Here is a 27,836-nt window from a genome sequence, read left to right on the forward strand (position 1 = left end):
AAGAGTTTTATTTTCTCCTTTTCTAATTGGGGGAAGCTTTCCACTAAGTGAAAAAATATGATTTAAATTAAAAAGAGAAGTAAGATCAAATTACATAGACAAGCACCAATATATCAAGAATAGGTCATATAAAAGTGATTGCATTGCCTGTATGGACAAGGTCACTAAATAGGCATGTATTAAACAAATCAATCAACAATCCTTTGCTATTTGCTTTCTATGTGTTAAATTCTTTGATGAGTAGAAAACATACCCCCAAAGTGAAAAGGATCTAGAATACTATAGTGTAAATGTGCTGAATGGTTTCTTAAATTTTAGCAAAAAAAAGAGACTATTATGCACAGTAACAAAATTATAATGACAATAAATTTTGAATGACTTGGGTTCTCAGATTAATACAATGAACCACAATTCCATAGAACTCAGGAAAGAAAATGCTCCCCATTTTCACAGAAAACTGACAAACTCTGAAAGTATATTGAAGGAGAGTTTTTCACTTTCTTTTTTTTTGTTTTGTTGACACTATAGTCAATGTGGAAATATGTTTTGCATTATTTCTCCTGTATAATGGGTATTGTATTGCTTGCCTTCTCAATGAATCAGTGTAAGTATTTTTTCAAATCAATAAAAAAAATTAGCAAAATATTTGATAAGGTATGAAATGTTTTTACTTTATAAAAGGCATTGATATGTGTTAGAATGTGCTTTAATGAAACAGAATGGGAATTGATTGAATGGCTAAACTCAAAGAGAACTCAGAGTTTTAAATCCAACTTGGAAAGAGATGCCTAATGCTTCTATATTTTGCCCTAGTTTCTTAACATTTTAGAAATGAATTGTAAATCTTAAAACTGATCCCACTGTACCTTAGAAAATTTGGTTAAGCTATTCCCCATTTTAAATAATGAAGGTACTTGATCAGGAATGTATTGGGAACTTTTAAAATTACTCCACCCTGCTCATACAGTGCCTTAGGGGAAGATAAAGTTGTAAACTCCTGATGGAACAATGAAAAAGTCCCTAACTCATACTTATAGTAAAGCTAGAACCTTAAGCTAGGTCTCTTTTTAGATCTAATACAAAAGGGTACTAAGTACCTATAAAGGTTAAATTAATCACTAAAAGGTCAAGCAACTTACAAAGTGCAAGCTTAGCAAAGAAATGTGAAATATTCAGAAGATATAATCTAATCAGAGAAGATGATAACAAAAGAAGATGTGAACTAAGAATGGTCAGTCCTCGGGAAAACATCTTGTGACTGGTAGATGTGAGAATTTAGGGGAGGTAACATAAGAGAAAATTCTCTTTAAAAGGAGTGGCTCTCTGAACTTGGTGGGGAGTTTGGAGTTAGGTTGGAGGAGCTAGGTCTCTGAACTCAGTTCAGGAGTTGAGGATTTCAGTGAAGGACTGTAGTTTTACTTTAGGATGTCTTGTGGTGAGTGATGAAAAGACTGCCTAGTCTCTCTCTTAAGGCTCAGCCCTAGGCCATATGGCCAATGCCCTTCATACTATTTACTCTCTACTCTCTCTCTCCCTTTCCTTAATTCCTTCATTTGTATTAATTAAAATCTCCATTAAAAACCAGCTGACTTGTGTATTTTCATATTTGGAAATTTTTCCCATGGTGACCACTTATTTTTTATTTAAATCAATATACTAAAAATTATCTTTAAAGTTTTGGCAATTCAAAGTCTTGAAACCCACATTTTCACAGTTAGAGAATGAGGCACATATATAGTTGCCATCCTGACCAAATTTGCAGAATATAAAAAAATTATACTTAATAAAACTGTCTTTGTATCTCTCTTTCTGTCTCTCTTCCTCACCCTCTCCCTCTCTGTCTCTATCTCTGTCTCTGTCTCTGTCTGTCTCTCTGTCTCTTGACTCTTTCTCACTCTCTATCTGTATCCGTGGCAAGAGCAAATAAGATCTTAAAAGGCCAGAATAGTGACCTCAATAGTGGATGATATAATTAAATAAAGATATACGAAAAATCATATACAAATACAAATCAAAAATTAAATTTGACAAATATGGATTATGGCTCAACATAAAACCAGTGAAATTTACTTTGATTGCTGAAAAAATTCTGGAATAAATTATGAGAAAATTAGTTCTAGACACCTATAAAAGAAAAGGATGATTACAAAGTATTCACGATGAACATGCTGCAACCCTCCTCCACTTCCTGACAGACAAGTGATGGATACAGAGTAAAACTTGAGACATATATCAGGATACAGCCAATAGAAAGATTTCTTTTGCTTCACTACACATGCTTATTATGAGTTGTTTTTCCTTCTTTTAATTTTTTGGAAAGAGAGTCTTCAGCAGTCTCTACCAAATATTTAGGGATTTACAAGGACTGTAATTCAATATGGGTTGGCACGGTGTCAGAATAGTCACAAAATCCATTAGTCTGGGCCAAATTGAGAGGTCATAACAGTGAGAAAAAAGGTAATCTTCGCATTCTACTTTGCCCTTTGCCAAACAACTAAATCCTCAGAATCTTGGTCAATGTTTTTACATTCTACTCAGGAATTTTGCTCAGAAAGTTCACCACTGGGAAAAAAAAAAGATCTCCATTAAATTAGTTCAGCTAGTTCAACTTTCATCAGAAATTCAATAAATTCAACTCTATTTCAGAAATGAAATGCAGTTCCCAGTAGAATGGCAACTAAATTGAGTTGGCTTAAAGTGTTTTTTCAGAACATTAAAAAAGTAACACTTAAGACTGCGGCCCTTTGGAATCATCATTGGTTTTGAATTGATTAAAATCCTTAATTCTTGGTCATGAAGCACTAAATGACATCATTGACAGGTAACGGTGTCTGATGGGAAAAGTACTGAACTTATAATCCACATATACAAAATGGAATTTTGGCTTTGAGTAATTACTATGTGATCATGGCAAATTCTTTCTTTCCTCTGATCCATAGTTTCTTCATAATTAAAATGGCAATAATAAACTCAAGTGAAGTTACAAAATTGTTACAGAGAAATTCTATTCAAAAAAAGAGAAGTGCTGTATAAAAGTGAATCATTTCTTCAAATACTTTGCTTTACCTTTTTCCTTTATACTTCCATCTTTTTTCCCTTTCCTTCTACTTCTTTATGCTTCTCCACACTGTGGATGTCATCTTCATCATCATCCATTACTCATTTCTTCATTGCTTTTCTTCTTGTCTTCCACCTTTTTGGTCTACATATCTTTCTTTTCTTCTTCTTCAGTTCTCCTCATTCTTCACCCTCCATTGCTTCTTCTCAACTTTCTTTTGCCTTTTCTCATCCTTCTTCTTAGTTTCCTTCCCCTTTCTTCTCCACAATGTTCTTCACTTTAATCTGAGTAGTAATAATCATTTTTATCATCGGAGGAGTTATTCCATCAGGCTCTGCAAGTGGTATTTCTAACTTCAAGGAGACACAAAGTCCAAACTATTTTGAGTCATGACTAAGTAATCAATATATCATTTGCATATCTCAGATGTTTTAATAGAAGAGAATGCTCCACTTAATGTAATTGGCAGAATTATGAAATGACTTGGTGTGACCCTGTTATCACATTGGCATTAGGCTTAAACTATCATCACAGATCGAAGCAAAGAAGGATCTCTTTCTTCTCACATCTTCTTTCACAGTGGAAGGAAAACTCCCTTAGTTCCTGGACCCTTTTCCCCAGATCCCTGTATATAAACACAGAATGAGAGATTGGACCCATGATTTTATTGGCTTAAAGAATTCTTCATTGAGAAAATTCCTTCTGCCATTACAGTTCTAGTTTGTTAATAAATCTTTAGTGTTTTGGATTCTTATTTTAAGTTTAAATTGGATACTTCATGATATCACTGATCTGTCAAATTTAAAAAATATGGAAATTATATAACTGGAGAGACACTATAAGGTCCTTTATCTCAGATCCAGAAGTGAAATAATGTGACTGAATTAGGCAAGCAGACAACAGAAGGGCTGGTTAGTGGAGTGATTATGGGAAACAAAGATGATTTTTTTCTGCAGCAGGACTTGATACAAATCCCCATTACAAGCATCAGTGTTGAATCTTTGTCAAGCAATAACTGCTGGAAATATCTCTATATGCTGAACTAGTGACAAGATACTCTGTACCAGAACCATGTAAGAGAACAATACTCTGAGAGTAAATCCTAGCTGCAGGACTCTCTCCTTTAGAATTGGGCAAAGAGAAGGCTGAGATCACAGAACTCCTAACCACTCAGTTGCTACCTCTTTCTTACCTTGTCAACTCTCACAAAATGTTCTTTGATAAAATGAGCCCAAGACCAGAGTCACTGTGTAAGCCAGATGCCTTCATAGATTCTCACATGCTAAGAAGTTTCCCTGTTCTGAAAAGCTCATGGGACTCCAACTCACTTTGTCCCAATTGGCCTTGCTGAGGACCCAGGAGTTGGGAGGAAGGAGTGAGAAAACAAGTTTTTACTCAGACGCAGGGACACAGGTGCAGAGCCCCCAGCAGTTGTGGTCCCCAGAGAGCCTCACTGATTGAGCTCTCTCTGTCTGCAGAGGGGGAAGCAAACAGAAGATCCTGTCCTTATCCAATAACAAGGAAATTTGTTTATAATTAGCTAAGCCCAAGTTCTTCTTAAATATGTGTTGGTCAGCAACGTCTCTATCATGATCATCACCCAGACTTGTATTGCATTGTGTCTGCATGACTGTCAGGGGACAAACCAAGCTGGCACAACTGCTCAGTAAAGAGGCAGGACCTCTGCAGGAGACTGCCCCATCCCAAGACAACTGAAACTGCTACAGGTGCTAATGCCCTGCTTCCCCCAAAGCACATCACAATTTTTTTTGAGAAAGCAGGTGGACTTTGGCTGTGAGCTAAAAAGAAGCCTTCTTGATGTTGTTCCAACTTTTCTTCTTCCTGCTCCTACAGCTGCCACTCTCTGTGGGCAGAGAAGAAGGGAACCCCTGCCATGAAGAAAGGACTTTCAGCCCCACATACTATAGAGATGGGGATCTGGTTATTGGAGGATTTTTTCCTCTACTTTTACATGAGTTAGACAAATTACCATATTGGAAAACATTTTGGTTTCACCCTAAGGATATCATAAAACATCATCAGTAAGTATTTATTCAGTTCTTTTAGTTAATTTTTTCACTTGTCAACCAGTTATTTTCTTCCTTGATGATGTACAATCTCCCATTGGAAAGTAAAGGAAAAACAGCGAAAAAATTTGTAACAGATAAGTATAATCAGGCAAAAATTTTTCCATTTTAGTTATATCCAAGAACGAATGTCTTATTTTAGAGATACCCATCACCTTTCTGTCAGGAAATGTGTGTATTCTTTATAATCAATCCTCTGCACTGCTCAGAGTTCTTCAGATTCTCAGATCATTTGCTTTTATTATATTGCAGTTAAATTATATGGTGCTTTCTAAGTTCTTCTGTCTTCATACTATCTCAGTACATAACTGGCATCTGCCATTTCTATGAAATCATCTTTCTCTTTTTACTACGGCTCACATATATTCCATTATATACACAGATCAATATGTGTTTCGCCATTCACTAATCACTGTACACCCTCTTAATACTTAGATATTTGTCACTACAAAATGAATATATAAATGTATGACTGTATATACACACACATATACATATATTAAACACCAAGATCCTTTATGTTATCTTTATATTCTTTTAGGTATTATTTGGTCATAAGGTGTCTACAATTTAATAACATTTTGGCAAGACATACAAATTGCTATCCAGAATGTCAACACTAACACTATTACTTTAAATTCCTCTCACATTTGTTTCTTTTTTCCAACTTTACCAATATGATGGATATGAAGTAGAAATTCAGAGTTGCTTTTACTCCCTTTTTGCTGATCATTATACATTTGTAAAATTTTAAATACCTTTAGATTGTTTGGAATTCTGACCTGAAGATCTATCTGTTTAAATCCTTTGAAATGCATCAATTGAGGAATGGCTCTTGTTTTTATAAATTTCAATCAGTTCCTTACATATCTTGGAAATGAGACTTTAACTATATGCTGTATGTATTTTTCCATTAATATTTTCCCCTTGTTATCTTAGTTACATTAGATTTGTTTTTGAGGAAAAGAATCTTAGTTGCTTGATGTAATCAAATATGCTATTTTGTTATCTTTGATCCTCTATGCCTCTTGTTTGGTCATGAACTATTCTCCAGCAGATAAATATGAAAATGAATATATTCTATATTTCTCTCAATCATATCTGAATTATTTTAATAGCTAGTTTAAGTATCCCACTGGAGAGTACATGGGGATATGATTTGAGATGAGGATCTTTACCATATTTCTAAAAAATTGTTGCCTAATTTTCACAGTAGTATTTGTCTTATTTTCTTTTATTAGTCATTGAACTCAATTGCCTCAATTTTTTGAAATTCATTTACTGACTTTGCAAAGAATTCAGGACATTTTCACAATAGATTTTGGATATCACATGAGAGTTGGTAGAGAACTGCTACTCTGATGTAAGTGTGATGATAAAGCTGGTTGAGGGTAGAAAGAGAGTCTCCAATACAGCCCCTGAGCCCTTGAGACCAGATAGGTTTTAATATGGTCAAAGCTTTGGCTTCTGAGTCCCTGACAGTAATAAAATAAAATTTTCACAGACTAAAACACTGAGGCAACATGTGAGACTCAAAAAGTAGTTATGGCCCTTCACTATGTGAGTACGCTCATAATTGTACCTGCATTTGATGGAAAAAATTCTCCATTTAAAAATTTCAGTTTCTTTCAAGGGTGAAGAGTAGGAAGAAAAATATTTCTTGTCCCTAACAATCTCCTTCCTACTGTAGGTGGCAGCCCAAACACTACTATCAGGTCCTGGCCTTGATGTTTGCTGTAGAAGAGATCAACAGGAACACCAAACTGTTACCCAATATAACCCTGGGATTCCATATCTTTAATGCCTATCACAATGATGACAGAACCTTGGAGAGCTCCCTGGTGTGGCTGTCAGGCCAGGGACCAACCATTCCAAATTACAGCTGTGAGAGTCAGGGCAAGTCTATAGTGGTCATTGGAGGAGCCACTTCTGAATTGACTGTTTCCATGGGAACTCTACTTGAGCTCTATAGGATCCCACAGGTAGGGATTTATAGCTTCAATTTAGCCTATACTGCTTAGAGGACACAGAAATGCGTTAATAGCTCTGTTACTTGAAAGTTAGACTCCAAAAGTTTGGAGAAATCCTAATGTCTAATTTAACTCTCAGGTGCTTCTCAGAGAAGGAAAAGAAAACTCTTCATGTAAAGGAGAAAAAAATTTTTCACTTCATCAATTCTTATAGGAAGCAGCAAATTGTCACCTAGAGAATTTGTGAAACAATAAAATTAAATGCAAGTACTTGTTAAAAGTTAAATATTTTCAATTCTCTGTGCATTGTGCTATTTATAAAAAGATGTTAAAAAGTCAGAAAGCACAGACTTTATATCTTTTTTAGCTAGGTCAGGTTTTATGAAGGACCTGATCCCTTAGGTGGTGGCCTGAATGATCAGAAGTACTTTAATAGGTAGAGATGAAGAATTACTCAATTCGAGGAAAAGGAGGATGAATATAGTGGGTTGAGAAAGGAGGGTTAAAAAAAGACATACATAGAATATATTCACTATGCTCATGTTTGGTTTCTATTCAGGTCACCTATGGCCTCTTTGATCCACTCTTGAGTGACCCAGTCCAGTTTCCTTCTGTCTATCAGATGGCCCCCAGGGACACCTCTCTTCCTCTTGCCATGGTTCAATTAATGCTGCATTTCAAATGGACCTGGGTGGGATTGGTTGCCTCAGATGATTCAAGAAGTAGGAAATTCCTCAGGGACCTTCAAGATGAAATGGTCAGAAATGATGTCTGTGTTGCTTTTATATATGAGATCTTTACTGGGTTGACAGAGGATGAACTCCTTCATTCTTATTTTCTCGAAAAACTATCTGATTCTACAGCCAGCGTGATTGTAATTTATGGCAATACAGATGCACTACTCACCCTAAGGTTTAGCGAGATTCCTCATACCCTTGTATACAGAATGTGGGTCACCAGCAGTCACTGGGATATTGCCAAAAAACCAGGTTATGTCTATTTTGACAATTTCCATGGAGCTCTGATATTCTCAGAGCAGACAAGTAAGATTCCTGGTTTCAAACATTTTCTGAAAACCATTAACCCTGCCAAAGACTCAGAGAATATCTTCCTTCAGAACTTCTGGAACTCAGCTTTTGGATGTACATCTGAAATTGGAAAAGGAGATGGAGCTGTCTGTTCACCAAATGCTTCCTTGGACACACTGAGATTGAGCTATTTAGACATGACTATGTCTCACCAGAGTTACACTGTTTACAATGCTGTGTATGCTGTAGCCTGGGCCCTTCATGAAATGTTCTTGGTGAGATCAGAAATGGAATCTAATAGCAATGGAAACATCTTGGGTACTTATCGTTGGAAGGTAAGATCTCCCCTTTAGGTACTGATTTTCAAATATCTGACTATGGGTACTGTCACTCCAGGAAAGAGAGATGAGATTAATAACTCAGGTCTCCTCATTTTTCAGTGAGGAACTCTGTAGATTCTAAGCCTAATATGTCATTTCTGGCCATTTCATAGTTATCATCATTTCATTTACCTGATTTAAGATTTAGGAATGAGAATCAAACTCAACTGGTCCCTTAGAGTTTTGGGGAAGTTTTGTGGGTTGTCATTACTTCTCTAATTCATTTCATGAATGAGGAATATGAGGCAAACAAGGTTAATTTACTTACTAAAGGTCTCACTGCTACCTAATAAGTGTCTGATGCCAAATACAAAAATATGAAAATGACTCTTCCTGACACCTGAACTCCAGACTTGGGGCTTTATACAATTTTACATCTAGCTGCCCACTAAAGGTTTTCACAGGGAGGTTGTGACCAGCAAAACTTCCTGTTCCATGCCTCCATCAGTCTAAGGAAGTCAAAGCCAGGTGTCTTTCCTCCCCCTAGCAGGCTTAGTTACTCCAGAGCATCATGGTACAACAGATGGACTCTTTGTTTTGAAGTCAGAAAACCTGGGTTCAAAACTTGTCTCTGAAATTTTTTTGCCAGTTATCATTGAACAATCCCTTGACTTCTATAGCTTTCAACTTTAAATAAAAAATGTTAGATTAAAAGACTCTAAGTGCCTTTCCAAATGGAGATCTAGATCTTAACATGAGATTTTGTCTCAAAACAGATTTTTGTATTGACTTTTCAAAATAAATACTGGAGAATAGGAATTCCTGTAAAGCACTTAATAGATGTTTGTTCAATGAAAAGTTCTCTTCAACTATAATCTTGAATTCCTGTTTCCCCTTTCTCTAAATCATTCTTTATAGAGTTGACAATAAATCAACTGGCAATTTAAAATTTTCTACTATATGACAGTAACTATTCTACACAATGGAGATCTGAAGACAAAACTGTATAAATTCCCTACTCTGATGTACCTACCTATAGGGATCCAGATATGAATTAACCTTGAAAGTATTGTTGATGTATTCAAAAACTGAGTTTTGTGAACAATATGTTCATGTACCAAACTAAATGATTGGTTACTCAAGCCTTGTAAGAAAGTCTAACTCTGGGCTTATCATATTCTGGCTACTCCCTAAATCTCCCTAAAGTTAATTGGATTTAGGGGGGGCTCTGAGTCCTAAATCATCTCAGTTTACACCTCTTTGATCTTGTGGTTCTTAACTGAGCCAATGTTAAATTCTCTGCCATGTCACATGCTCATCAACTACCTCCCATCACCCATTCCTTGATTCTCCAATAAAATATTGGGGACACGTATAGTTCTCTCTCTTTCCAGTCAGAGGAGCATGCACACTGGAGTCCATGTTGTTGAATTCTTTGTCTCTGAGTCTTTCTTTCTTTATAGTGCTCCCTCTAAGTTAAAACCCCTCCAACCATTTTCTCTCAGTCTTCAGCTTCCCTTCTCAGATGTTCATCCTCAAATGTATTAATTTTGGGGTGCTTGACAGCAACACTAACAATGGAGAGGACAACATAAATATATCTCAGCATATGTGTGTATGCATACATACACCCACCCATTTGGACATGAATGTATATATTTATATACACCTTTCTATTATTGAATGAGTATGTATTATGTATATATTCAAAAGAAATGTATAGAACACAAATATGGAGAATATATTTTCTATATATGTAAAATAAATGTAAATAATATAAAAGCAAATACAAATACATTCAAAGGAATTATGGAATGAAGACAAAGATAATCTTCCTAAAGAACATCTAACCATGCCACTCTACTGATCCAATAGATTATACTTTTGTGCAAGAGCCATCAATGGTGTGACGGAGCCATGAGAGAGAGAGAGGTTTTTGTTGTTTTTTTTTTTTTTTGCAAATGAGCAGAAGTTTATTTTCCAATAGGGAAATAGTATAGTAATTGTTCCAGCAACAGTCTTACAAATATCAACTGGCAAGAAGCACATACAACAGAACTCCAAGGGACATAAAATACTTAAACATTTGGAAACGTGATTATGTCATTGGGGCAAAGGGGAGTCTGACCAGTTGTGAGGTCTGAAAACAGATTGCTCCAGCTAAAGTAGAATGTTTCTTGCCTTGACAATGGGATTTGTCTCACTTTGGAGGAAAAGTGGATCTCTTTGGGAACTTGGTCAGTTTTGCCCATTATTCCCCCTTCTTTAAATTCTCTTATTAAAATTTTAAACTGTTCTCCATATGTCTCTCCCTGCCATGACATGGATGTCGGTCCTAAGAGGTCCCCCCCCCATTCTAAGCCAGTAAGACAGTTACAGAGATGCATAATTTCTTTTTCAAGCCAGGACTTTCTGGGTTACAATAAACTCCTGAGCCCTGGGACTCCAAGAAAGATGTCTCAGAAACCAACCTTTCTTGTTCTCTCATGTTCCAGATACAAGGCTCTTAAGGGAAATAACTGTTTTGGTTATTCATTGAAAGAACAGTATGCATTTTTTTAAACCCTTACCTTCTGTCTTAGAATTAAATCTATATATTGGTTCCCAGCATAAGAGTGGTAATGGTTAGGCAATGGGGGTTAAGTGACTTGCCCAGGGTCACACAGCTACGAAGTGTCCAAGGCCAGGTTTGAACCCAGGACCTCCCATCTCTAGGCCTGGCTCTCAGTGGACCAAGTCACCCAGTTGTCTTCGAACAGCATGAAATTTTAATTGACTTCCCTATTTTCCTCTGGACTACATGGTAAGACCCTAGTGTCCGGTAAAAATAAGATTATAAAATTACCCATGTTTTCTTAACCATTACAACTTTTTTTTAAATATCATACTTCACTTTATGGTACAAATCAAAGGCAACTTTTTCAGTACTACTTAAACTAGCTTTTAAGAACATCACTGCAAATAAATCTAAACTGAGTAAGGATTCTAAATTAGGGGGGAATGAGATTCAAGTGTTGTTTGCATTTAGGTAAACAAGATACATGGTTATCTAATCTATTTTTAGACAGTAAACAAAGAAACATAAGGCAAAGAGAGCTACTGATTTGCTTTGTCTTAAATTTCTCTAAAGAAATAGACAGGAAAAAAATTGAACCTTTTCTTGTTGTTTTATAAATGTAAAATCTAAGAGAAATCCTGTTTCTCTGGGAGGGCCGGCCTGGCAGGACTGGGGCAGGCCCTCTCTTGCGGGGCTGCTGGATGTGCTGTGTTGTCCTGGGAGGGTGCTTTTCCATGGAGGGATGAGGTTTCTGGTGGGCCACTTGAGCTGCCGCAGGGGGGACGTCTTTGTCACCCCTTGCAATAACACTAGAGATGTACACAGTTGGTTTAGGTGGGTTGGTACTTTCCCATTCTTGATCATCTTTATCCCTCTCTTCTTTAGCATCTCCACCATGAGGGTGTTTCTGCACAATTCTCATTCCACCAGCTTTTACCGCAGGAGGGTGTCCAGCTCTAGTCTCTACTTTCTCGTCAGTAGGCGAAGACATTGTGGACACTGACTCGCTCTCTCCGTTTTTCCAGAGAGAGGTTTTGCAGGTCTTGTGGACCAAGATGCAGGGCTGGGCATCTAGCTCTAGGTGTCTGTCAAGAGAGGATTCCAATGGAATGTCCTCGGTTGTTGGCAGTTTGAGTTGATGAGGGAGGAGCTTTTGACTTTGTCTCTGACTGGGAGACACACACTCTCTCCCTGGAGGTTTGAAGCTGACTAAAAGACTTGTCTGAGGCTGATTTGATTTTTTTGTTTTCTCTGGCTCTGAACAGTTGAAGTTGACACTGAGAAGAGAAACTTAGTTTTTGGGGACTTGGTCTCTGTCTTCCTCGCTGTGAGCAGTAGAAGCTGACCAGGAGAGAAGCTTTTGAGTTGGTGGTCTAAAGGAGAGTTGAGCCAATCAGGAGAAACTTAGAGACTTTGAATTTTGTTTCTTTCTGGGGTTAAGGTGAGAGATCTGGCTGGTTTATGTAGAAGAAGAAAGAATATTTTGAACTGCTATTGTCCTCCATCTTTCTAACTGTCTAAGAGTCACACTTGTCACTCCCCAAACTCTCAATTTTATCTCATTTAGATTAGAGAAATTCCTCATCCCTCTTACCTCAGATTCCCATCCTGTTATCCCAATAAATTCCTTCACTGAAAAAGCAACTAGAGTATCATTATAGTTCAACTCAGGAGGGAGGAAGGAGCCAAAGGCTTTAAGAAGATCTGGGAGGTGAGGGAGGCAAAAGGGAGAGGTTGGTTAAGGGGGGGAGTGAGGGAGGAAGGAGCTTAGGAAATAGATGGATCCATCAGCAATCAGTAGGGAACAATAGGAAAACCCCAGAATAAACCCCTGGGTAGTCCCTTATAAGCAGTGTCCCCTATGTACCAGCATCTCTGTGTGGCAGCATCCCTCAGGATTTCTGTTCTTCCTGTATTACAAATAAGCAGGTTTAGGTTCCTGTGGCAGCCCTCTCTGCTCAAAATCCAGAGAACAACAGTCATTGCAAAGAGAAACAGCAGTTTCCCCTCAATTTATCATTCTCCATTTCAAGCAGTAAAAGTTTCCTCTCAGCTTACATTTTTATTTCAATGACTCCACAGAGTCTTTTAAAAAATTGAAATAATTGGAATTGAATGTTCTTTCTCTCTACTTTTAGCTTACTGAGCTGATTTCACATTATAATACTTCTTTGAAAAATCCTTTACACACACACAGTATATATATAGTGTATGTGTCCATATTGTTAAGTAGATAGGTGACATCTTCACTTTATGTGTGTGTGGGTGTGGGTGTGGGTGTGTGTGTGTAATCCTCCCTCCCCTACTCTACCCTTCCACTGGATATTACATGTGTCCTTGATCAGAACCTATTTCCATAGTGTTGATGTTTACACTAGGATGCTCATTTAGATTCTATATCCCAATCATATCCTCTTCAGTCCATGTAGTCAAGCAGTTGTTTTTCTTCAGTGTTTCTACCCCCACAGTTTTTCCTCTGAATGTGATTCAGTACATGATTTTCCATTGCTGTCATGTTAACCAATCTGCTAGGTGTCAGGTGACACTTCAGAGTTGTTTTGATTTGCATCTCTCTGATTATAAGATATTTAGAACACTTTTTCATGTGTTTATTAATAGTTTTGATTTCTTTAACTGAAAATTGCCTATTCATGTCCCTTTCCCATTTATCAATTGGAGAATGGCTTGATTTTTTGTGCAATTGATTTAGCTCTTTGTAAATTTCTGCAATTAGACCTTTCTCAGAGGTTTTGTTATAAAGTTTGTTTCCCAATTTCATACTTCCCTTCTAATTTTGGTTACAATTCTTTTGTTTGTAAAAAAAAACTTTTTAATTTGATGTAATCAAAATAATTTGTTTTGTGATTTTTTTCTAATTCTTGCTTGGTTTTAAAATCTTTCCTTTCCCAAAGATCTGACATGTATTCTATTCTTTTTTCACCTCATTTACTTATACTTTCCATTTTTATATTCAAGTCATTCACACATTCTGAGTTTATCTTGATGTAGGATGTGAGATGTTGATCCATACCTAATCTTTTCTATACTGTCTTCCAATTTTCTCAGCAGTTTTTTTTTTATCAAATAGTGGATTTTGGTCCCCAAACCTGGGATCTTTGGGCTTATCATAGACTGTCTTTCTGAGGTCACTTACACCAAGTCTATTCCACTAATCCTGCTTTCTGTCTCTTAGCCAGTACCATATTATTTTGATGACCACTGCTTTATAGTATAGTTTAAGATCTGGGACTACTAGGCCACTTTCCTTCGCATTTTTTCATTATTTCCCTGCATATCCCTGATCTTTTCTTCTTCCAAATGAACTTTCTTATGGTTTTTTTTTCTAATTCAGTAAAAAGGTTGTTCGGTAGTTCAATGAGTATGGCACTAAATAAGTAAATAAGTTTGGGTAGAATGATCATTTATATTAGGTTACCTGATCCTACGCATCAGAAGTTAATGTTTTTCCAATTGCTTAGATCTAGTTTTAATTGTGTGGAAAGTGTTTTGTAGTTGTGTTCATATAGTTCATGTGTTTCTCTCAGCAGATAGATTCCTATGTATTTTATATTGTCTAGAGATATTTTAAATGCAATTTCTCTTTCTAATTATTGCTGCTGAGATGGGTTGGAGATAAAAAGAAAGGCTGATGATATATGAGGGTTTATTTTGTATCCTGCAACTTTGTTAAAGTTGTTGATTTTTTCCACTAGCTTTTTAGTTGATTCTCTAGGATTCTTTAAGTAGACCATCATATCATATGTAAAGAGTGATAGCTTGGTCTCCTCCAATTTTAATACTTACAATTTCTTTTTCTTCTCTAAATGCTAATACTAATGTTTCTAGTACAATGTTAAATAATAGATGTCATAATGGGCATTCTTGTTTCAATCCTGATCTTATTGGGAATGTATATAGTTTATCCCCATTGCAGATGATGTTGGCTGATAGTTTTAGATAAATACTATTCATTGTTTTCAGGAAAGATACTTCTATTCCTATACTTTCTAGTGTCTTCAATAGGAATGAGTGTTGTATTTTGTCAAAGGCTTTTTCTGTATCTATGGAGATAATCATGTGATTTTTGTTGGTTTGCTTGTTGATATGGTCAGTGATGTGGATGGTTTTCCTAATATTGAACCATCCTTGTATTCCTGGTATAAATCCTACTGATCATAATCAATAAACACTGTGATCACTTGCTGGAGTCTTTTGGCTAGTATTCTATTCAAGACTTGTGCATCTATGTTCATTAAGGAGATTGGTTAATAGTTTTCTTTCTCTGTTTTTGACCTGCCTGGCTTTGGAATCAGTAACATATTAGTGTCATAAAAGGAATTTGGTAGAACTCCCTCTTTGCTTATTATGTGAAATAGTTAGTATGATATTTGTATTAGTTGTTCTCTGAATGTTTGATAGAATTCACTTGTGAATCCATCAGGCCCTGGGAATTTTTTCTTAGGCAGTTCTTTGATGGCTTGTTCAATTTTTTTTCTGATATGTGATTATTTAAGAATTCTATTTCTCTTCCTATTAATCTAGGCAATTTATAGTTTTGTAAATATTCAACCATATCACCTAAATTGCCATATTTGTTGCCATATAATTTGGTAAAATAGTTTTTAATGATTGCCTTAATTTCCTCTTCATTGGAGGTGAGGTCTCCCTTTTCATCTATGATACTGTTAATTTGGTTTTCTTCTTTCCTTTTTTTAATTAGATTGACCAGTAATTTGTCTATTTTGTTTGTTTTTTCAAAATACAAGCTTCTAGTCTTATTTATTAGTTCAATAGTTCTTTCACTTTCAATATTCTTAATTTCTCCCTTAATTTTTAGGAGCTCTAATTTAGTTTTCATCTGGGGATTTTTGATTTGTTCGCTTTCAAGTTTTTTTATTTGCATGTCCAATTCATTGACCACTACCATCCCTAATTTGTTAATATATGTACTCAAGCATATAGATTTCCCCCTGAGTACTGCTTTGGCTGCATCCCATAGATTGTGAAAGGATGTCTTATCATTGTCATTTTCTTCAACGAAATTATTGTTTCTATGATTTCTTCTCTAACTGATTTTGGAAAATCATATTATTTAATTTCCAATTAATTTTTTATTTGCCTCTCCAATGTACCCTTACTTATTATTATTTTTATTGCATTATAATATGTAAAGGTTGCATTTATTATTTCTGCTTTGCTACATTTTTTTTGCCATGTTTTTACATCCTAGTACATGGTCAGTCTTTGTGAATGTACCATTTACTGTTGACAAGAAGGTTTATTCCTTTTTGTCCCTCTTTATTTTTCTCCATATATATATTAACTCTGATTCTCCAAGATTTCATTCAAATCACTTACCTCTTATTTATTTTTTTATTTCATTCATCTAAATTTGATAGTGGCAAGTGTTCAGGTCTCCCACTAGTATAGTTTTACTATCTATTTTGTCCATGTGAAGATTGGATTTTGCTATCTCTTAATTGTAACAATGAAGATACTTAGCTCTTTCTTTATTGTGAAAATTATAATCTCCTGATTGTAACAACGAAGACACTTAGCTCTTCCTTTATAGTGAAGCTAGAATTGTAAACTAAAATAATTTTTAGATTTTTACTACCAAAAGGTGTTAAGTAACAACAAAGGGTGAATTAACCAAAAAAAGTTGATAAGCAACCCAAAAAGATATAATCTAACCAGAGAAGGTGTGAACTAAAGAATGGGCAGTCCTGGAAAAAATCTAACCACAAAAATTGAGAAATAAACAATGGGCAGTCCTGGAGAAAAGTGCCTGATATGACTGGTAGACTTGAAATGTAGGGGATGTGGCACAAGAGTAAAAGATCTTTAAAAAGAGGACCAAAAGGCAGAAGGAGATCATTCAGATTCAGATATTCAGACATTCAGATTCAGATATTTGGATAGTCATATTCAGACATTGGGACATTTGGTTAGATTCAGAGATATTCAATTGAGAACTCTGACTCAGAGGTGGACTGGAGGAACTGGACCCCTGGAGGAACATGCAGGAGACCTCAGACTACTTTCATTTATATGGTCACTGTTGGTGAGTGAAAGGCTATCTTAGTGACCCCACCTTTCTGGAGTTATGAAGCCTCAAGGAAAGGCCTATCATCTTGATATTCTCTTCCATCCAAGTGTGGTCAAAAGTTCTGAATATGTTCTCTAATTTTTTTATAATATTGGTTCTTCCTCAAATGATGGAATATCTTCCTTAAATGTATTTAAATCCTCAGGGCTAAAAGGTGTATGATGTCTTACAAATACCAAGTTTCCATCTTTATTAAAAGTGGATACTTCCCTTAAAGGAAATAACCTATATGAATTATTTGGTACTCCTGTTTCTGTTTCTAGGCTTCTTGCTCCATTCTCAATGGGGTATGTATGAGAAAGAGAAGGGTTGGGCACACTGAGGGAGAGGGTTTGTTGTCCCATAGTACCAGAAGGATCAGAGGTAGAGTGTGAATTTAGGTTAGAGGTATTTGGTTGGTTGGAAGCATAGGTAGGGTTTTCTGAGGCCGAGGGGGCAGGAGGAGGGGTGGGTTGGTTAGAAGCAGGGGGTTCTAAGGCTGAGTTGGCAGGGGTAGCAGTGGGTTGGCTAGGAGGGTTAGTGTTTTTCATAAAAGCTATGAGCTCCCCCTGACTTTTCTCTATAAGCTTAAGTCGAGTATTTAGTTCTACAATTTGTTGAATATTAGAGGGAGCAATTGGTTGGTTTGACTGATAAATGAGTACTTCAAGGAGATCCAATATTACAATTACAACAATCAAAAACTCAAGGAAAAGTAGTATGTTGATTAGATTTTGCTATAAGTTCCATGGGATGAGCCCTTTCAGAGAGACAAGGAATTCTGTATTTACAAGTTTGGTCATGGAGCTGATGAGACAGCTGTTAAGTAAGTTGCAGACCAATGCTTGTGCTAAAAAAGAACAAAGTATTTACTGAAAAGCCAGTTGTTAACTAAGTTCTGAACTGGCTGTAACTCCATATTTCTAAAGTAAACACTTGGGGAGCAGGACAAGGCCAAAACTTTCCCCAGGTTTCCCTTAATCCTAATTTAGGCAGTTGTTCCCTAAAGGAAAGGATATTTAGAACAGCTTTCCTAGCCAGGACCTTAGGGCCCTGTTGCTAAGATTTAAAACAGCTGTATTCTATTTAATTCTTACTTTAGCTGACACTATTCATAGGGCAGCAGTGCCTGTGGGATTCACCTCCCTTCCTTTGAGGGTGTAAACTTTTATCAAAAGGATCCTCCAGTTCCTGACTGATTAAGTTAAGAGTGGAGCATTCCAAGTGCTTGTTTGATTAAGTTAAGAAAATTAAATTTCCCTTTCACAGTATTTTATTTTCTGTTTTAATGTGGTTGCCTTCAGTAGAATGTAAACTCTTTTACTCCAGATGCTTTTGATTTTTCTTTAATACTCCAAGGACCCAATCTATTGCCTTTTAAATAGTGGGCAATGAACAAATGGTTATGAGTGCTTGTTACACTGCATTGGAAGGAGACTCACAAACCATAGGAGGACACTCTATAGCACCTCCAATATTATGAACCAGCACTGTAAGCTCTCTTTCCATACATCCTTTCCCAGCTCTACTCTCATTCAATTGAGAGGATCCTTCTGGCTTTTTTCTCTCTTTTCAAATATTTTTACCAAGATCTTGTGATTTGGACCAACCTTCTAATCTAGTGAGGCCTTTATAGATCCTGCTTCTCTTATCAAGTTTATTAGGAATTGATCAGTTTTGTGACAATTGAAATGTCTAACAATAGACTAATCCTACTTTTATCAAACTATTTGATAAATATATATATGTATATATATATATATATATTAGATAGCCTAGAGTCTAGAATCCTAATACTACTTTTATCAAACTATTTGATAAAAAATATTAGATAGCCTAGAGCCTAGCATCCATACCAGAGAGACTCACCTATAGAACTTTTCATGTTCTTTTTTTTTTTAGCTCCACTCCTTCCTGAAGAACATCCAGTTTAACAACAGTGCTGGGAACCAAGTGGTCTTAGCTGAGAAGAACTCTGTGGCAAACTATGATATACTCAACTATGTGACCTTTGGTAATGACACTGAGGTTCTGGTCAAAGTGGGAGAGTTTATTTCTGAGGCTCCACTTGGTCAAGACTTCATTATCCAGCAGAAAGCAATAGTGTGGCCCAGAACATGGGGAGAGGTGAAGAATGATTGAAATGTTTGTTTAATGAAAGATGTAAACTGAGGAATATAGCACAACAGAATAGCCACTAGCATTTTCCACACCTGGTTCAAATGGCACAAAAATTCCCTTCAGAAGGCAGCTTGAAAATCAAGCTTTTATGCCAAATTCAGCTGAGAGAATGTTGAGGCAAGGGCACCAAGACAAATACCTCTTTATGTGGAGTGCCTGAGAGACAGTGCGATTATTCTATTGCATAGCTGTGGAAGGGGGAAGCAAGAGAATCTCTCTCATCCATAGCAGTCACTGAAAAAGGAAGTAGGAGCATTCAGAAACGTCTTATTAGAGCTAATGAGTCTTGATCAATGCCTGCTATATCCAGCAAAGTTCTATGGTATCAAAGTTCTCTAACTGATACCAGACCTCTAAATATTTAGGATTCCTGGAAGAGAACTCTGTGTTAACCAAATTCTAGTTCTAGCTCCCATTAATGGGAATAATGTTTCCCTTTTTATGATGATCCATATCCCACACTTAGAAATATAACAGCTACCTTTACTATCTAAATCTCTAACTTCCACAGGCCACTAAAAGATAAACTACAGAGTCATCAATTGAAAAGGTGACAAATGTAGGATTCATAGGATTATGGAGCAAGCCAAAATCCCTGCTTAAGTCAGTACAAAGTACTCAGTCACTTGGAATTTTATGTGAGTGAAACAGAATTATTCAGAAAATAGAAGTTTCTCTAAAAGTGTATGATTTATAGGGGAGAGGGAGGTACTAATTATTTTTATAATGTGACACAATCTCTTAATCATTCATTAATTCAGCAATGTATTCATTCAAAAACTATTTATTAAGGATATTATTTGAGTTGAGTCCTCGGTGACAAAGATAATACAAGTATCTTCCATGTGTGGTTTTTTCCTCTTTTACTTTAGAGATTGTATTTTAGACAAAATTACAATTTCTCTGAGATCCTGGCTATAAAAAATCACACTTTAAGCTTAGGTTTAGGTCCCCACCACACCTGACTTTTTTCACCTGCCTTGCTTGTTCATGATCAAGACTTAATTCATGTTCTGAGTAATATTTGATTTACCAAATAGCATATGAAATTGTACATTTTGCAAATACACAGGCAAGGGAAGGTACATGAAAAAGCTGACATTTTCTTAAGACCCCCTTCTATCTAGGACATCTGTGCAAAATGTGTGGAGAGCTGGAGATCCCTATGGATTCTCTCTTCTCTGCCACATTGACTCAGGTCTAACTATAGTCATCATTGATATAATGGAAAAACATGTTTACTCTAAATATTTCACTTCCTGGCAATTAGAAACTTTGGTTCTAAGAATTCCTCCTTTTCCTCAAATGATGGGTTCTTAGCTGATTCAAAAAAGTTCATAGTCTCTATTCATATTTGATTCTGATTGAATGAATTGAACACTGTTGCTACTTCATAAATGTGATCACTTTTAAGTAGAAGTAAAAAAAATTAACTGCTACACTTAAAGTACACACTCATACAAACACATACACATACACACACATGCAGAGTGTGACACATACCCATGGGGAGTGAGAGAGACAGAAAGAGGGAGAAAGAGAGATATGGAGGAAGGGATCCAGAGACACAGACAGAGAGAGACAGAATGATTTACTATGTCTCATACTAAGAGACTGGAGAATCAAACCTCAAATACTTCTTCTTTGTGGGGGAAGAATCTGAATTATCCTTTTTCAATAATTCCAAATGCTTTGCATGACAATTAGGTAGTTCAACAGGTAGAGTGACAGCCAAGGGACCAGGAAGATCTGATTTTAAATCATTCTTCTGACACTAAATGCATAACCCCTGTCACACCACTTAACCACTTTCCCTTAGTTTCCTCATTTACAGAATGAGAAAGAGAAGGAAATTGAAAACCACTCCATTGTCTTTGCCAAGAAAAGCAGAAAAAGGTCACAAAGAGTCAGACAGAACAGAAATGACTAAACAGGAATACTTCTAAAAAAACTTAGAAAAAGGCTCTATTAGATAATAAATTCTAGTCACTAACATTATTCCATCTCTAAAACCTTTCATATGCCAATTTAGTAGGGCATGTGGGGTGGTACAGTCTCCACACCCCAATTCATATACTAAGAGCTTTTTCTGTTCCATAAGAGTTAAAAAAATAGAGCTACTTTGGGCTGCGGAGACTTTCATTTTTTTCCCCCAAGCTCTTACAGATAAAAATGTCATATTCTTGAAAAAATAGCATTGGTAGCCTTTGCAGAATAAGCAGGTTGTGTGCTTGTAGCTAACAACAAGCTAAAATTAGATAACAAAGCACATTAAGACATGCATATGCTGACTCCAAACAACATCATTATGACTTTGGATGCTTTTTGTGTAGCCTCTTCCCTCCAGATGCAACGAAGTCTGTCACCCAGGATTCCACATAAAAGCCCAGGAGGGAAAGCCTGTCTGCTGTTTTGACTGTGCGCCCTGCCCACAGGGGCAGATTTCCAACCAGACAGGTAAGTCTGTGGAGAAACTCACAGCAAACACATATCTAGAGAAACAAAATAAAGCTGGATGACACTTGGGTCATAGTCTAATAATGGAAAACCCAATTGCTATGGAACATGATATGAAAGGAAATCCAGGAGAAAGTTCAGAAAGATCAAGCAGATTGAGAGTCAAGAGTGATCAGTGTTAGTGAGAGTTGGTGTATTAGCAGTCCATCACATTAGAAATTTCTGACCCAGTTTTTGTGTGGCGTAATTACTCAGGGATAAACTTCTAGAAATGTCTATCACCTTGGTATGGAGGGCTTGTTGTGCCCTCCTAGGGCAGCTCTCCAGCCTGTGACCCCCACCTGACACCCAGCTCTCACTTGTGGCTCCCAGTAGCTGCTAGCATGCAGCAGGGGCCACACCCCAGGCAACAGCTTCAACAGGCTGGCCAAACCATGTGAGGGTAGCCATCAGGTCATCATCGACCCCTGGTGAACCAGGGCTTTGCTCACCAAGCATGTGAAGACTGCTTCAGCTGAACAGACATAAGAAACCAATAAGAAGGTTCAATGGCTGAGATGACGATGCAGCAAAGCACTGTGGAGTGCGTAGGGCATGTTGGAGCACAAAAGACAACATGGCCATCCAATGCAGCTGAGGAAGTCTCTAGGTGTAACGATTTTTCGTGCCACTGGACCCAGGCTTCCAACGCCAAGAGAGTGGGACTGTCTCTGTGCATCAACTTTTCCACTTAAATCTCCTTCACGCACAAGTGTCTGTGCAAATGCACAAAGACAACCATCATTCTCGGCTTCCCAAAGACTATTACTATTACACTACATCACCATTACATTACATAGAGCTTTAGAATTTTCAGGTGCTCTTTTCTCACAAGATCCCAAAGACAAAATGTTACTATATTTGTTATAATTGTATTGAAGAGAAAGAAAAAGTGACCAACTGTAGTAACACAGTTATTAAGAAGAGTTAAGAATCAAACCCAGGACACTGCACAGAAATCCATCACATTTTTAAATTCATCTCAACTATTTTTCCTGAATGCTTCCATGTATGTTGCACAATGCATGCCAAGAAAGCACCAATCCTCCCCCATAACTCAGAAAATTCCTTGCCTTTCTGTTGCTTCATCATCTTATTCAGGTCCAGATTTCTCCCCATTTGCCATGAGGCTTGGATCTCTGAGAAGAAATTTTGAATATACTTCGAAGAGTATATTAAGCTGTCAAAGTTGAGTAAATAGTCAGATATTTAGAAAATCAATGCCAACATGAGGAAAATGGGAAGTAATATAGACTATGGAAATAATCTGACTTAGGGCAATGTCTCAGGGGGAAAAACTGTGAAGGAAGTTCTTTCAATAGTCTTAGGAAAAGAAAGTGTTTGGGAGGATGCCCTCTCTTCAGCAGTAAATCAATACAAGTGTTAACTTTCAAAGGGGGTCTCCTGATCATGGCTAGAAGATACACAAGACATTGTTTTTATAACCTGAAATAGTGGGAACTGGGTAGTGACCTGCCCATATACCCTTTCCATTGGGGGAAGGATTACTTGGTTTTGTACGTTAATGGGTTGGACAAGGATTAAATCTGAAAAGTGGTAGGACCCCTGCTTGCATGAGATGCCCATAATGTAAGGGGGAAAAGGAAAAGGTATGAACTAAATTTAAGAGTGGAGTCCCTAGGAATTATCAGTCAATTCCAAATGAATTTTAGGATAGTATATTTACAAGAGGAGAAAGAATGTAAGAAAAAAAATCAGAGAGAGTAGATATTTATTTGGCCTGGTCTGAACCAGGCAGGGCTTAACGGAACCAAGCAAAGGGGTCCCCAGAGGAAAATTTAATAAGGGTTTTAGCCACGAGATCTCCTCTAAGACAGGAGGTCTTCAGAACAAACCAGGGAAAGGAATCAGCCTTTTTCACTCATCCAAATGGTAGTCCTAACAGAAAAAAGAATGCAGTCCACAGCGTCTCCAAGGTCCTTCAAGTCAACTTCCAAGTAAAAGAACTCCTCAAAAGAAATGGGCGCCACTTATAAAGATCATTTTTTCATCACTTCCTGTATTTTCCTTCCATTTTTAAATGGGTCAATTACAGTTAGAGCTTTGTTTAGGACTGTCCAGTAGCCAGGCAGTCAATTCTTATTCATTAATTACTATAGCACACATGGGTCATAGACATCCCCATAACTTCAGGTATGTGTACACTTGTGCTGATTAAATATAAAAATGGGCAAGGAAGAGTTAATCCCATCTTCACAATACCCAAGTAGTCATCCACTTTCTCCTTAAAGATCTATAAGAAGGGGATAACCATTACTCTAAATGCTGCTCCCTAAATATTTAGACCATGCTCATTATTAAGATTTTCTTAGATAGAATCTAAATTTGTCTGTTCTCAATTTCTGGACTGCATCTTGTGTTGCCTTCTAGCAGAGCCCTCTAGATAGCCCTCTCCCACAAAATGGAGCAAATATAGTCCTTCCACTAATATTAGCCCTTTGAATACAAAGTATCACCTATTCTCTCTTCTGAATATTTTCCCCCATCATAAACGTGCATAGTTCCTTCCTTCAACATTCTTAGAACACTCATTTGAGGTCCTAGCGAAGAATGTAAGAGTCATGTTGGTAAAGCCCAAAAGACATCTTGTCAACAGCTAATGGCATATAGATGCATCAAAGATGCACTCACCATCAACAGGAAAGGCAAAGGGATCAAGACCTTTAAAAATTATTAGGACTGAATCTTCACATAGAGTTCCAGAAGAACTCTAGAAAGACTACCTTATTGAATACAATTGAAACATTTTCCTGTGGGAAAAATCTATAAAGAATAGTTTGATACAGGATGAGGAGAGACACTTAAAAGATACATTGTCAACATCCATTAAATTATTTCAACAACAAATTGGATTTCTATTCTTTAAGACATATTACTATAACATTTTTATTAGCTACCTGGTATATAGCACTTTTAAGGGGGTTATAAAACATTTTATATTTTTTAATTCACTTAATCCTCAACACAACTGCATAAGAAAAGTGCCATTATTATCCCCATTTTACAAGGGATGAAATTCAGAAGAAAGTAGTTAAATTGGAGAAATGTGTAATATTATAATACAAACTTGGGTTACACTGATAGGGAAGGTATGCACACCTGCCATTCTAAGACCTTATTATTCTCTTCAGATAGAGGTCAATGCATGAAGTGTCCTGAGGACCAATATCCAAATAGGGAGAGGATGCACTGCCTCCCCAAAAGGGTGACTTTCCTGGCCTATGAAGAAACCTTGGGCATGGCCTTGGCCTCCATAGCTGCTTTCTTCTCTCTTCTCACAGCTCTGATTCTCTGGGTCTTTGTGAAGCACAAAGATACCCCCATAGTCAAAGCAAATAATCGGGATCTCAGCTACATTCTCCTCTTCTCCCTTTCCTTATGCTTCCTTTGTTCCCTGTTCTTCATTGGCCGCCCCACTGCAATAAGTTGCCTCTTCAGACAAACAGCATTTGGAGTCATGTTCACAGTGGCCATCTCCTCTATTCTGGCCAAAACCATCACTGTGGTTCTGGCTTTCAGAGCCACCAGACCCGGCAGCAAGAGCAGAAGATGGGTGGGCTCCAGAGGTCCTATCTCTCTTGTTGTCTTTTGTACCACCATTCAAGTCATACTCTGTACAATGTGGCTCCTGCTCTCTCCCCCATTCCCTGATGCAGACACACATTCTGACCCTGAGCACATCATCCTTGAGTGCAATGAGGGCTCTCTCATTGCCTTCTACTCTGTCCTGAGCTACATAGCATTCTTGGCCCTGGGGAGCTTCACTGTGGCTTTTCTAGCCAGAAATCTCCCTGATACCTTCAATGAAGCCAAGTTCATCACCTTCAGCATGCTTGTGTTCTGCAGTGTCTGGATTTCCTTTCTGCCCACATACCAGAGCACCAAGGGGAAGATGATGGTGGCTGTGGAGGTCTTCTCCATCTTGAGTTCCAGTGCTGGCTTACTAGGCTGCATCTTCATCCCCAAGTGCTATATAATCCTTCTACAGCCACAGAAGAACATCAGGAAATTTTTAAAGAATAATCCAAATGCCTGAGACAAGAAGCATTCTGAATATTTCTGTATTACACCCGCTAATAAAATAACAAGATGTTTTAAAAAACTAATTAGTCTTGCTTGAAAATGTCTCAATTTTTCCACAGCTGAAAATCTTTATAGCTCCTCTCTTTGCAGTGGCAATGAACTGAAAATAGGGGGGATACTCATCAATTGCATATTAGGTAATGAAGTTTTGGCACATGTTTGTAATGAAACAATATGGACCAATAAAAATGACAAATAAACTATTTTTAAGTACTTAAAAAGACCAGAATGAAATAAATGAAACCAAAAGATCTTTATAGAGAACAACCATGATATTGTTTGAAGAATAACTCAATGCCCACCTCAAGAAAAAGAACTGTTAAATAGAAACATGATATAAATAGTTCATACACACACATATAATTAAAATTCCAAGAGAATGACTTCCATATAAGAGAATCAAATTATTGGTCATGCTACCAATAAATAGAATAATTTTTGTTTAGTCATCTCTAACTGTTCAAAGATAAAGATATTTAGCATCTTGAGCCATAAAACATAATTTTGGAAGCTTATTATACAGCCCTCCTCTAACCATCTTCTATTGGTGAATATCTAATGAGCAAGACTGATTTTCCCTCAGTCCCTCGCTAATTGATTCATGACACTGACAGGAGTCATGTCTGGTCTAAGATTCTAATAGCCTTTGGAGTTCTGGACAGGAAGATCAAGTTGGGACTGAATAAGATTTGATCTCAATAGGTCATTTCAATAGGGAACTCAAAGATGACATCTTGCTGTCTGCAGACATTCTTGGATTGAGCCAGTCTTGTATACCAGGAAACATTGAAGTCTTCAATTTCAATCACCCAAATTAGTAAGATGCTCTGAGGCATGGAAAGTAAAAGCATTTCTTGACTTACTTAGGAACAAAGAGATAATGAAAGAGGTTTGAAAGACAGGCTCAAGGCTCAATTTCAAAATTAGAACTAAAACACTATCACTTATGTATATAAATCCATTTAGTAGTAGTCTCTCGGTAACTGAGGATGACGATTGTCTTTGTGCATTTTTGTGCACAAAGACACTTGTGCATGAAGGAGATGTAAGTGGAAAAGTCGATGCACAGAGACAGTCCCACTCTCTCGGCATTGGAAGCCTGGGTCCAGTGGCACGAAAAGTTGTTACACCTGGAGACTTCCTCAGCTACATTGGATGGCCATGTTGTCTTTTGTGCTCCAACATGCCCTAAGCACTCCACAGTGCTTTGCTGCGTTGCCATCTCAGCCATTGAACCTTCTTATTGGTTTCTTATGTCTGTTCAGCTGAAGCAGTCTTCACATGCTTGGTGAGCAAAGCCCTAGTTCACCAGAGGTCCACGACGACCCGATGGCTACCCTCACAAAGTTTGGCCTGCCTGTTGAAGCCATTGCATATATAAATACAAATATTGTGTCTATTTCTCATTCTCTCTTGAGCTCTCTGTCTCTTTTATCTGTCTCTATCTCTATCTCATCTCTGTTTCTGTATGATTTTCTTATTCTTACTCTCATTCTCTGTCTCTTTCTCTGAATGATGAAGATGAGCAATAATGAACTGAACTGACAGAATATTAATCTTAATTTAAGAATATTGAATTAAATAAGGATGTATGTGTGTGTGAAAAATCCTACTGAATTTCAAAAATGTCATTTCACAAATACATGTTTGAAGCAAAATATATGAATAAGTGAAATTATCTTTTATTTCTCGGGAAATTCTGGAATAAATAATTAGAAATTTACTTCTATATATCTAGAAAGGGAATAGAAGATTACAGAAGACTTATTAAAACTTGATTCCTCTCTGCTGACAGAGGTGATTTTCCCAAAGTTTTAACTGAGACATTCCACCAAATGTGGCTATTGGAGATATTTATTGTCCTTCACTAGGCATTCTTCTTCCAAGAGTTTTATTTTCCCCTTTTCCAATTGGGGAATGCTTTCCACTAAGTGAAAAAAAATATGA

The 27,836-nt window shown here is 37.0% G+C and overlaps 3 protein-coding genes across 4 annotated transcripts in view; 1 reads left to right on the forward strand and 2 right to left on the reverse strand.

Annotated features, from left to right (window-relative positions):
• The first annotated feature begins 4,640 nt into the window (after positions 1-4,640).
• On the forward strand, positions 4,641-25,957 carry VN2R606 (vomeronasal 2 receptor 606). Of its 2 annotated transcripts, XM_056825095.1 has the most exons (6): positions 4,641-5,100; positions 6,836-7,127; positions 7,675-8,478; positions 19,011-19,235; positions 21,623-21,750; positions 24,942-25,957. In XM_056825095.1, the coding sequence occupies exons 1-6, from the start codon at positions 4,877-4,879 to the stop codon at positions 25,840-25,842; spliced, it is 2,574 nt and encodes an 857-aa protein (XP_056681073.1). In that variant the 5' UTR covers positions 4,641-4,876; the 3' UTR covers positions 25,843-25,957.
• Positions 11,182-27,836, reverse strand: part of LOC130454040 (death-associated protein 1-like) — a 65,252-nt gene continuing 48,597 nt past the window's right edge. The window contains exon 2 of the mRNA XM_056796840.1: positions 11,182-11,379. The gene's annotated coding sequence lies outside the window, so the exon portion shown is untranslated. The remainder of the gene's footprint in view (positions 11,380-27,836) is intronic.
• Positions 11,377-12,055, reverse strand: LOC103101414 (death-associated protein 1-like). The gene has a single exon (XM_056796838.1). It carries the CDS (start codon positions 12,009-12,011, stop codon positions 11,454-11,456), a length of 558 nt encoding a protein of 185 aa, XP_056652816.1. The 5' UTR covers positions 12,012-12,055; the 3' UTR covers positions 11,377-11,453.

The sequence above is a fragment of the Monodelphis domestica genome, chromosome 4 (genome assembly GCF_027887165.1).
Source record: "Monodelphis domestica isolate mMonDom1 chromosome 4, mMonDom1.pri, whole genome shotgun sequence".
NCBI lineage: Eukaryota > Metazoa > Chordata > Mammalia > Didelphimorphia > Didelphidae > Monodelphis > Monodelphis domestica.